We start from the raw sequence: 12,208 nt of genomic DNA on the forward strand, positions 1-12,208 counted from the left end.
GCCACATCCTGCCTTTTTTAAACTCATCCAAAGATGGTGGTTCTACCACCTCCCAGGGCGAACCAATCCAATTCTTTATCACCCTTTCTGCAAAAAAACTTTTTCCTAATATCCAACCTGTATTTCTCTTGGTGCAGCTTAAGACTATGTGCTCTGGTTCTGTCAGTAGTTTCCTGGAGTAAGAGATCGACTCCCACCTGACTACAACCACATTTCAGGAAGCTGTAGAGAGAGATAAGGTCAACTCTGAGTCTCCTTTTATCCAGTCTAAACAACCCCAGCTCCCTCAGTCATTCCTCACAGGATTTGTGTTCCAAGACCCTCACCAACCTTGTTGCCCTTCTCTGGACATGCTCCAGGTCCTCCATGTCCTGCCTAAATTTGGGGCCCCAGAACTGGACACAGCACTCAAGTTACAGTGCCAGTACACAGGAAGAATGCCAAGTACACCAGCACCAAGTGCAGGGGAAGAATGACCTCCCTGCTCCTGCTGGCCACACCATTCCTGAACCAGGCCAGGAGCCATTGGCCTTCTTGGCCACCAGGGCACACTGCTGGCTCATGTCCAGCCGGCTGTCGAGCAGGACCCCCAAGTCCCTTTCTGCCTGGGCACTGTTCAGCCACACCATCTCCAGCCTCTGGCATTGCAAGGGGTTATTGTGACCAAAATGCAGGACTTGAGATGTGGAGTTATTAAACTTCATCTGACTGGACTCTGCCCATTCATCCAACCACTCCAAATCTGCCTGCAGAGCCCTCCTATCTTCCAGCAGATGGACACACACTCCCAGCTCAGTGTCATCTGCAGATTTACTAATGAAAGACACAATCCCCTCATCCATGTCATCAATAAAAATATTGAACAGAGCTGGCCCCAGCACAGAGCCCTGAGGGACAGCCCTGGTGCCTGGCTGCCAGCTGGATGCAGCAGCACTCACCAGCACTCTCTGGGCCGGCCATGCAGCCAGTTCTGAACCCAGCCCAGAGTGCTCCTCTCCCAGCCCTGGGCTGCAGCTTTTCCAGGAGTGTGCTGTGGGAGACAGTGCCAAAGGCCTTGTTGGAGTCCAAATAGACACATCCCCAGCCTGTCCTGCATCCACCAGGAGGGTCACCTGGTCATAAAAGGAGACCAGGTTGGTCAAACACCACCTACCCCTCCTGAACCCCTGCTGGCTGGGTCTGATACCCTGGCCATGCTGTAAGTGCTGGGTGATGACACTCAGTATAAACTGTTCCATTTCCTCACTGGGTACTGAGGTCAGGTTGACTGGCCTATAATTACCAGGATCCTCCTTCCCACCCTTGTTGTGAATGGGGATCACACTGGGCAGCTTCCAGTCATCTGGAACCTCCCCAGTGAGCCAGGACTGCTGGTAAATGATGGAGAGTGGCTTGGCAAGCTCATCTGCCAGCTCCCTCATCACCCTGGGGTGGATCCCATCTGGTTCCATGGATTATGAACATCCAAGCAGCTCAGCAGTTCTCTGACTGCCTTCTCTTGGATAATGGGGGGACCATTCTGTTCCCTGGCACCATCTACCAACCCAAGAGGACAGTTCTCCTGGGGACAAGCTGTCTTCCACCAAAGACTGAGGCAAAGACTGTGTTAAGCACTTCTGCCTTCTCCTCATCTGCAGTTACTAAGTTCTCTTCCTCATCCAGTATAGAACAGAGGTTGGTCTTACCCTTCCTTTTATCATTAATATACTTGTAAAAACATTTTTTATTATCCTTTACAGAAGTCGCTATTTTAAATTCAAAATGAGCTTTGGCCTCCCTGATTTTTTTCCTATATGCTCTAGAACCCCTCTTAAATATTTCCTGAGAGACCTGACCCTCCTTCCAAAGATGATTCATCCTCTTTTTATTCTTAAGGTCCTCCAAAACCTCCCTCCCCATCCCGGCTGGGCGATTGCCTCGTCGCCTCATCTTTCAGCCCACAGGGACAGTCTGTTCCTGTGCCCTCAAGATCTCTGTTTTGAAACACATCCACTTTTCCTGAACCCCCTTGCATTTAAGGGCTGCTTCCCAAGGAACTCTTTGACTAAGCCTCCTAAGTAGGCCAAAGTCTGCCCTCTGAAAGTCTAGTACAAATGTCTTATTAATGTTCCTCCTGACTTCACCAAATATCATGAATTTCATGATCTCGTGATCACTCTGCCCCAAGTGGCCTCGCCCATCTCTATTTGCAAACAACAAGATTTAACATAGAACCTCCCCTGGTGGGCTTACCCATCAGCGGAAACAAAAAGTTGTCCTCCACACACTCTAAAAATTTCCTGGACTGCCTTTTGTCAGCTCTATTTAGTTCTAAATCAATGTCCATCAAGTTGAAATTGCTTACAAGAACAAGGGCTGATGATCCAGAAACATTCTCTGGCTGCTTATAGAATAATTTTTCCACCACTTTTTCCTGGTTGGTTGGATGATAACAGACTCCCAGTAGCATGTCAGCCTTGTTGGCCTTCCCCCAATTCTCACCCATAGCATTCAACTCCATCATCATTCGTTTCAATAGCTATGGTGTCCAAAGCCCTCCCTAATATAAAGGGCCACCCCTCCACCTCTTCTCCCTTTCCCGTCTCTCCTGAAGAGCTTGTAGCCATCCAGTGCAGCGCTCCAGCCATGTGAATCATCCCACCACGTTTCTGTGATGGCAATTACACCACAGCTCTGCTGCTGGACCATGGCTTCCAGCTCTTCCTGTTTGTTACCCATGCTGCGTGCACTGGCATCCATGCACCTCAGCTGGGCTGCTGATTTCACCCCAAACTCAGGCTTACCACCCTTGGGCCTGCTTCCAGAGAGCCCAACAGCATCCCCTTCCCCCTTCAGACTTAGTTTAAAGCTCTCTCCACAAGTTCTACCAGTTCACGAGCTAAAATTCTTCTGCCCTTAACAGAGAGATGGAGCCCATCAGGTTCCAGCATGCCAGGTGCAGTAAAAGTTGCCCCGTGATCAAAAATCCAAAATTCTGCCAATGACGCCAACCCTTGAGCCACTTATTGATAATGTGAGCTTTCCTATTCCTTTCACCATTTTCTCAGCCACCAAAGGGACTGAGGAAAAGACTACCTGTGCCCCTGTCCTATCAACCCCTTGTCCCAGTGCCCTAAAGTCGCTTTTAATTGCCCTGACACTCCTCATTTCAATCTCATCACTGCCAGCCTGGAGTATCAGCAGTGGCTAATAATCAGAGAGCTGAATCAGCCCAGGCAGTCTCTCAGTGATATCCTGTACCCGGGCCCCAGGGAGGCAGCAGACTTCTCTGTGGGGTGGGTCTGGTTGACATATGGGGCCCTCTGTTCCCCTCAGGAGGGAGTCACCCACCATGATTATCCTTCCTTTTGATGTTACAGGTGGCAATCCTTCTCAGACATGAATCATAATTGGGAGGCTCACTGGGCAGAAAATTTTCTTCTAAATCATGTGGCTGACTCTCCAGATCCAGGGGCTCATACCTGTGCTGAAGTGGCACCTGGCTTGGGAGTGGGGGTCAGGAGGAATTTTTATTATTACCTACTCAAGTAGATATCTACTCCCACTCCCCTTCATCTACCAGGTGTCCTTCTATTGTCTGAGAGTAAGAGGTATAAAAGACTGTGGGAAACAAGGAGAGCACTGCTGCACTGCCAGATCTCATGGAACCAAGGATTCATTGTGACACTGCAGGGCCTTGCGGGACCATGGCACCATTGTGACACTGTGGGGCCCAAGGAGCCAAGGGACTCTGTGAAACCAAGGGGTTCCCTGGAACCAAAGGGATATTGTGACACTCATTTAATCATGGAGACCAGTGAGACACTCTGGGGCCTTATGGAAGCATGGTGACACAAAGCTGGCTCGGAGTGCTGATCACCTGGAGGGTAGGAGGTCTCTGCACAGGGCCCTGGACAGGCTGGATCCAGGGGCCAAATCCAACAAGGTGAGATTTAACAAGTCCAAGTGCCGGGTCCTGCACTTTGGCCACAACAACCCCTGCAGCACTACAGGCTGGGGACAGAGTGGCTGGACAGCAGCCAGGCACAAAGGGACCTGCAGGGACTGATGGACAGCAGGCTGGACATGAGGCAGCAGTGTGCCCAGGTGGCCAAGAAGGCCAGTGGCTCCTGGCCTGGATCAGGAATGGTGTGGCCAGCAGGAGCAGGGCAGTGATTCTTCCCCTGTGCTCAGCACTGGTGAGGCAGCACCTCAAGTGCTGTGTCCAGTTCTGGGCACCCCAATTTATGAAGGACATGGAGGGGCTGGAGCATGTCCAGAGAAGGGCAACAAGGCTGGTGAGGGGTCTTGAACACATGTCCTCTGAGGAGTGCCAGAGGGATCTGCTGAGATATTTTATCCAGGAGAAGAGGAGGCTCAGAGGAGACAAGGCACTGTCAGGGCACAGGTTGGACTTGATGATGTCCAAGGTCTTTTCCAACCTTGCTGATTCTGGGATTCTCTGAAACCACCCTTCGAGCAGCTACAGGATGAGCCCTGGGCCTCCTCTTCAGAAGCTCCAGCAGCCCAGGTCCCTCAGCTTCTCCTGCCAGCCCCAAAGCCCATCCTGTCAGTCCTGCAGAGCCTCTGCAGCTCCTCCTCATTGCCCAGAACAGGGAGCCCCACAGGCAGACACAGCAGCCCAGATGTGCCCCCCTGGCCTGGGGTGCCTCTGGCAAGGGAGCAGCACCAGGCACTGCAGGAGTCTGCAGACAATTCCTGCAGCACTTGGAGGATGATCCTGCTCCCCAAGGGACGTTCCCATGGTGCCAAGTCAGGAACTGGAATGGGGAGTGGGGCCAGAGAGGAAAGGGCAAACAGGGATGGGCTGTTTGCAGGGGAGGGAACAGGAGTAGGCAAGATGAAGAAATTTGTAACAGGAAGAGTAAAGAAAGCAGAGGTGAAGCCAAGGAAATGCTTGTGGCAGTTTGGGGGTGGCTGCCAGGCAGCCCTGGCTCTGAGTAACAGTGTCTGCAGTGGCACAGGAAACTCCCAGCTGATGGGAACAAACTTTCTGGCTGACTGCAGAGGCCAGGACAAAGCTGAGTGGTTCCCCTGGTGTCCCCCAGCCCTTGCTGGCCCCAGGGGCTGATGGCATTTGTGCTCCCTCAGGTTCATGTCCCCACAGCAGCAGCATGGGGATGCTCCCGCCTGCTCTGTGCAATGCAAACAGGGGCTCCTGAGCCAGTGCTGCCGTGGCTGTGCCTGCAAGGATGTGGCACCTGTGTGAGCTGGGGGAGAGGCCAGGGCTGCAGAGGGGGGATGTTGTTGGCAGCTCCATGAGGACGCTCTGGGACGCTGCCCTGGGCTGTGCAGCGCCCTGGGGATGGATCAGCCCCTGCTCTGCTGCTCCTTCCTGTCTCCCCAGGGCCCTTGCAGAGCCCCAGCCATGCTGTTTGCCCCCAGCCTGCCCACGGCCAGCCTGGGGCTGCTCACCCTGGGGCTTTTCTGTGCTGAGCATTGGCCTGGCCGTGTTCTTGAGACAGCCTGGGCAAGGAGCCTGAAGCCCCCAGGGCCTGGCCTGAGGCGTCAGCGCTGCCCCAGCAGTGCCCATGGCCTGTCCCTGCTGCAGCCCCGGCACTGCCACCCCCAGGACTGTGCCCGGCCCCGAGAGCACTCAGGCCCTGCAGCAACACCAGGGCCACCAGGGCAGCGGGGCAGGGCCACGGCAGCAGCACTGCCAACACCAAGTGCTGCTGCTGCTGCTGGGCACAGCTGCTGTGCCAGCACTGATCTGCCCCCAGCTCTGCACACAGACATTGCTGCTGCAGCTCCAGAGAAGGCAGCAAAAGGGCATTTCTGCAAAAAACTCTGCTGGGAGATGCTTTAGTTCCTTTAAAGCCACCAAGTGTGAAGCCCCTCGTTGACACAGTCTGTGGCCACAGGGAAGGTGGAGAGAAACAAAATGAGAAATGGCAGAAAGAAAGGATTTTCTTTATGGTCAATATGAAAAATTAAAACCAAGGAAAAGAAACTCAAAAATGAAACCAACAAGAAGTACAAAGATTACTTTTATTACAAGAGATTTTCAAATATTTGACAGCAGTTTAATGTTGCTGACACCAGCCATTCATCCATCTCTCCACTGCAGCCTTGAGCTCCTGGTTCCTCAGGCTGTAGATGAGAGGGTTCAGGGCTGGAGGCACCACCGAGTACAGAACTGACACCACCAGATCCAGGGATGGGGAGGAGATGGAGGATGGCTTCAGGTGAGCAAAGATAACAGTGCTCAAGAACAGAGAGACCACGGCCAGGTGAGGGAGGCAGGTGGAAAAGGCTTTGTGCCGTCCCTGCTCAGAGGGGATCCTCAACACAGCCCTGAAGATCTGCACATAGGAGAAAACAATGAACACAAAACAACCAAGTCCTAAACAGATGGAAAACACAAGAAACCCCAGTTCCCTGAGGTAGGATTTGGAACAAGAGAGCTTGAGGATTTGTGGGATGTCACAGAAGAACTGGCCCAGGGCATTGCCATGGCACAGGGGCAGGGAAAATGTATTGGCTGTGTGCAGCAGAGCATTGAGAAAGGCACTGGCCCAGGCAGCTGCTGCCATGTGGGCACAAGCTCTGCTGCCCAGGAGGGTCCCGTAGTGCAGGGGTTTGCAGATGGACACGTAGCGGTCGTAGCACATGATGGTCAGGAGGAAATACTCTGCTGACATAAAGAACAGAAAGAAAAAGAGCTGTGCAGCACATGCTGTGTAGGAGATGGTGGTGTTGTTCCAGAGGGAATTGTGCATGGCTTTGGGGACAGTGGTGCAGATGGAGCCCAGTTCGCTGAGGGCCAGGTTGAGCAGGAAGAAGAACATGGGCGTGTGCAGGTGGTGGCCGCAGGCTACGGCGCTGATGATGAGGCCGTTGGCCAGGAGGGCAGCCAGGGAGATGCCCAGCAAGAGGCAGAAGTGCAGGAGCTGCAGCTGCCGCGTGTCTGCCAATGCCAGCAGGAGGAAATGGCTGATGGAGCTGCTGTTGGACATTTGTTCACTCTGCCCATGGAGTCCTGTCCAAGGAGGAGACAGTAGTAAGTCAGGGCAGACTTTGATGTGTGATGTCCAAGCCCTTTCTCCCAGCCCTCCCCCTGCTGCTCTGTGACACCCAATTTTCCTTTTCTCAGAGTTTTTCCTTCTGCCCTGTGCCTTGAGCTCTGCTGGGATCTGGCCCTGTTTCTATGATGAGCAGGGGCTCTGCCCATGGACACTGAGGAGTCAGCTCTATTCTGCAGCAGTGAGGTCATGGGAATGGGGACAGGAGCCAGTCCTGGACTTGGACTTCATCAGCCCAAACTGCTCCTGAGGCAGAGGAGCTCTGCTGCATCTCCTGTCCCAGGGCTAAGGAATGGTGACAGCCAAAGGCAGTTTGAGAGGGTTTCCTGCTGTGCCCATGGAGATCAGAAAGAAATGAGCAATGCAAGAGCAGTGGCTGTGGCTCAGTGAAGGGTGAGGGGAGCTGCTCTGTCACCCCATCTGTCCCCAGCTGCCCTTTTGAGATCCAGGGCAGTCCCTGTGCTCCCCTGGAAATCAGCCTGACACAGCTGAGAGCAGAGGGACCCACAGCAGAGCAAACTGGCTCAGCCTTTCTCAGAGTCTCAGCCCCACTCTGGCCAAGGACACTCCTGTCCCTCAGTGTCCCCTGGAGGCAGCTCACAGCTTGGATGGCATCCCAAGGACACACCAAGGGTCCTGTCCATGGCATTGCTTGAGGAGAGTTGGCTCATTGCCAGCCTGCCCTGCTCAGAGCTCCCTGGGCATGGGGAGCTGGGACACCCCATTGCTGTGCTCAGCCTGCACAGGAGGAGCCCAAGCCTGACCCTGCAGCTGGAACTGCCATCCCAGAGAGCCCCTCAGCAATGCCAGGAGCACCTGGGCAAGGCAAGGAGAGAGAGAGCCAGGCCTGAGGAAAAGCCTTTCCCTGCCCAGCCCTGCACAGCCCCTGCCAGGCAGCACCAGGGCAGGGCAGTGGCCCTCAGGCCCTGTCAGCAGGAATGGGCACATGGCAGGAGAGATGCCCTTCATCTCTGGGGCTGCTCTGCCAGCCCAGGAGGGACTGAGTGCCCCGAGCCCCGGGCTGAGGGCTGTGCTGGCTGGGAGGGGACACAAGAGCTGTGCTGCTCAGGGCAGTGTCTGCCCTGCAGGGCAAGGCTGGCAGTGCCACATCTGCCCTGCAGCAGAGCTTCCCTCAGCACTGCCTCCCTCCCTCCCTGCCCACTGCTCTGCTGCTGGAGCTGTCCCAGCCTGAGCTGCTCCTGTGGCCCCGGGCTCCTTCCCTGCCAGAGCTGCCAGAGCCCAGCCCAGCCCCTGGGCCAGCTCTGCCCTGCAGCTGCTCAGGGCTGCAGGGATTAAAGAACAGTTCCCCCAGCCTGGGCACCATGGAAAGTTGATGCTGGATGGGCCTGGAGGCTGGGGAGGGTGGGGGGGGCAATTGCTGAGGTTCCCAGAAAAACTCAGTGATGATTTAAGAGCCTCAGCCCCTGCTCTGCCCTGCACAGCTGAGTTTCCCTTGCCACCAAGCTGAGCCAGGGAAAAGTGGGAGCACAGATTCAGGAAAGCAGAGACCCAAGCAGGAAACCCCTGCCCTGAATGAGCTCATGAAAAGTCCCCTCAGGAATGAGCTGGGCGTGAGCTGGAGCTCTGAGGAGCCCTGGCCCACACAGCACCCTCTCCACTGCAGCAGGACCTGCCCTGGCAGGAGTCACTCCTTGCCCCCACAGCTCCCCTGCACTGCCCATGGGGAGCTGCCAGGCAGGCTGAGAGCTGCCCCTGGCAAGTGGCACATCCCCTGGGCTGGCCAAGAGCCCTGAGGGCTGCAGGCCCTGCTCTGCAGGACAGCCCTGGCAGCCCTGGCTGCAGCCCCAGCTTCACCCCCTGCAGCCGTCCCTGGCAGCAGGAGCCGTCCTGCCCTGTCCCTCTGAGGGTGCCCAGGGCAGCTCCGCTCTGCAGCACATCCTCTTTCCTGGTCCCCTGCCACAGAGAAATTGGGAGAGTCCTCCTGGCACATCCCCCAGGCTGTGGGGTGTGCTGGCTTCAGGAGATCCCTCCAGGAGCACAGGGGACATTGCCCTGCATCCACTGACTCACCATGTGGAGGGCTGTGAAGATCTTTCCCCAAGTGAAGTTTCAGCTCAATGACTTCCTCAGCCTGTCTCTGCCTGGCTCCTGTCCCCTCAGTGCCTGCAGGCAGAGCCCTCAGCCCTGCTGGGCTGGGAGAGGAGCTGGTCCTGGGAAGAGCTGTTCCTTTAAAGCTCAGCAGCACAGACACAGAACAAAGACTTTAATGACCCTCTTGGGACTTGGGTGTTGTTTACATCAGACTCAGTCCCTGAGAGAGACTTCAAAAGACTTCTCCAGAACTCAAAGTTAAATTGAAACTCCAAAGTTTCTTGAAGTTTTAATGGGTCCCACTGAGGGACACGACTGAGAAAGTGTCCCCAGGTTCCAGTTAGAGCAGAACACTGGAGGCAGTGATGACAGCTGGGGACAAACAAGGCAAAGGTGTCTCTGGTGCTGAGCAAACCTGGATGTGTTTCAGGAATGCAAAGGGCCAAGGCCTGAGCCCCAGCCCCTGGCCAGGCAGATCCTGTCCCTCCCTCATTGCTCAGGGCTCTTCCCGGGATGGGCTCTGGCATGTGGGGATGTGCAATGCCAAGGGCAGGACCATGGGGCGGCCCCTGCCAGGCTGCTGAGCAGGGACAAGCAGCCACCCTGTGATGTCACACAGCCCCTTGGATGTCACACAGCCACCTGTGATCTCATACAGCATCCTGTGATGTCACAGAGCACCCTATGATGTAACACAGCCACCTGTGATGTCACAGCCCACTCTGGGATGTCATACAGCACCCTTGTTTTGTCACAGAGCCAATTCTGGGATGTCACCCTGGAATGTCATGCAGCTGCATTGTGATGTCCCAGAAGACTCTGTGATGTCAGAAAGTTGCTTTGTGATGTCACAGTCTGTTCTGTGATGTCACTGTGTTCTCTATGATGTTACACAGCCACCTGGTGATGTCACAACCCACTCGCTGATGTCACAGAGCCACCAGCTGTTACGTCCGGATCTGCTCTATGGCCTCATACCCTACTCCATGATGTCACAGACAGCTCTGTGATGTCACAACCCCCTCAGTGATGTCACAAAACACACTCTGTTATGTCATGCTGCCACTCTGTAATGCCACAGCACACACTTTGACCTCCAGCCTGCTCTATGATGTCACACAGCCATGTCATGATGTCACAGCCTGCTCTGTGATGTCACACAGTCCGCTCTATGATGCTGTTGCTGCTCAGTGACCTCACACAACAAACTCTGTGATGTCACAGCCCAACCTGTGACCTCACACAGCCCACTCTGTGCTGTCACACAGCCCCTTGCTGACATCACAGCTGCTCTGTGCCTCTAGGACACAGCCACAGAGGTGCCGCTGTGACACAGCCCCCTCTGGGACATCCCCCAGCCCCTGCCAGTGCTGAGCCCCTGTCAGCTCTGGCTGTGCCCTGCTGGTGTTCCTGAGCTGCCCTGGCAGTGCCCCAGCCCTGCTGGGCTGTGCACAGGAGCTGCTCCTGGCCAGAGCTGTCTCTCTGCAGCGCTGCCCTTGCCAGGAGCTGCCTCTGGGCCAGGAGCCCGGCCCAGCTCAGCAGCACAGACACAGCAGCAGGACTTTAATCACCCTCTGGGGCTTTGGTGCTCTTTGCATCAGACTCAGTCCCTTGGAGTGTGCTCAAAAAGCTTCTCAAGAACTCCAAGTTAAGCTGAAACATAGAGATTTCTTGTAGTTTAAATGGGGTCCACTGAGGGACATAACTCATGTGAAAGTGTCCCCAGGTTCCAGTTAGAGCAGAACACTGCAGGCAGTGATGACAGCTGGGGACAAGCAAGGGAAAGGTGCCTCTGGTGCTGAGTAAACCTGGATGTGTTTCAGGAATGCAAAGCGCCAAGGCCTGAGCCCCAGCCTCTGGCCAGGCAGATCCTGTCCCTCCCTCATTGCTCAGGGCTCTTCCCGGGATGGGCACTGGCATGTGGGGATGTGCAATGCCAAGGGCAGCACCATGGGGCGGCCCCTGCCAGGCTGCTGAGCAGGGACAAGGAGGCAATGAGGCCCCAGGCCTGCAAGGGTCACTTGTCTCCTGCTCCTGGCTCAGGCCCAGGGCCAGCAGTCATGGCCCAAGTGCTGCCCAAGTTGGCTCTGTCAGGGCCTTGCAGCTGCTGCCCATCCCTGTGCCCTGTGCAGCCCAGGCTGTCCTACGGTGTCCCTGCCCTGCGCCTCTGTCCCTGCAGGCTGTCGTCATCCCCCGGCTGCCCCACCTGGCTGGCCTCTTCCTTTGCTGACAGCTCTGCCTCCTGCCTGCCTCTGCCTGCCCACACAAAGCCTTGGGCTGCTCCAGGCTCCTTGTGGGGGATGTGTTGCACCACAGCCCTGCCCTGGCAGGGAAATTCCTTTCTCCTGGTGTCCAGTCTGGGCCTCCCCAGCTGCCCTTGGTGCCATTATCTTTCTCAGGATCATTTAAATATGAAGCTCCAGCCTCTCTGAAACCACCCTTCAATCCCTCACAGGCTATTCCTGTTCTGTCCTCAGTCTCCACACCACTAAGCCCAGAGCCCTAAGCCCCTCCCTGCTGGTTTTGTGATGAGGCCTCCAAACCCCATCTTGGGAGATGTTTGGGTCCTCTCCAAGATGTGTGAAAATGGAAAAATAGTGGTCAAAGTTACGTTCTCCCAAATCTTGCAGTGACAGAACAAGGCTCAATATCTCTAAACGGAATGAGAGTGGATTTACATTTGTTAGAAAGAGGAAATATTTTACAGTTATGAGAGAGGCAGGAAACTGCAACTGCTTTTCCAGATAAGTGAATGCCCCATCCCAGGAATTGCCCATGAGCAGGAGCTTTGTGCAACCCGACCCAGTGAAACCCTCTTATCCCCAAGGACAGAATTCCTGTTGTGTGGGTTCTCTGATGTGCTGGGTGCCCTCACAACGCTTCTGGCCAGAATGTCTGCTGAGGGCAGCCAGGCTGCTGCAGGGGCAGTGACCTCACAGCCATCACCATGGCAGCCCTGTGCCCTGGGCCTGGCTCTCCCCTTTCCTCTGCCCCTGCCTTGTCTCTGCTGGCATGAAGAGTTTTGTCATCAATATCTTGTCCCCAAGGTGCAGGGGCCAATGGCTTCCCAGGCAGGCTCCTGGAGCAGAAGTGGCTTTTCAGAGCCCAGGCAGAAATGAGCCCTGAGGCAG

The 12,208-nt window shown here is 55.3% G+C and overlaps 2 protein-coding genes across 2 annotated transcripts in view; one reads left to right on the forward strand and one right to left on the reverse strand.

Annotated features, from left to right (window-relative positions):
- Positions 1-3,880: 3,880 nt before the first annotated feature.
- LOC135291591 (zinc finger protein 239-like) overlaps positions 3,881-12,208 on the forward strand; it is a 208,789-nt gene continuing 200,461 nt past the window's right edge. The window contains exon 1 of the mRNA XM_064405871.1: positions 3,881-3,925. The gene's annotated coding sequence lies outside the window, so the exon portion shown is untranslated. The remainder of the gene's footprint in view (positions 3,926-12,208) is intronic.
- Positions 6,027-6,959, reverse strand: LOC135291569 (olfactory receptor 14J1-like). Its single transcript, XM_064405849.1, has one exon. The coding sequence runs from the start codon at positions 6,957-6,959 to the stop codon at positions 6,027-6,029; it is 933 nt and encodes a 310-aa protein (XP_064261919.1).

The sequence above is a fragment of the Passer domesticus genome (assembly GCF_036417665.1).
Source record: "Passer domesticus isolate bPasDom1 chromosome 8 unlocalized genomic scaffold, bPasDom1.hap1 SUPER_8_unloc_1, whole genome shotgun sequence".
In the NCBI taxonomy this organism is placed as follows: domain Eukaryota; kingdom Metazoa; phylum Chordata; class Aves; order Passeriformes; family Passeridae; genus Passer; species Passer domesticus.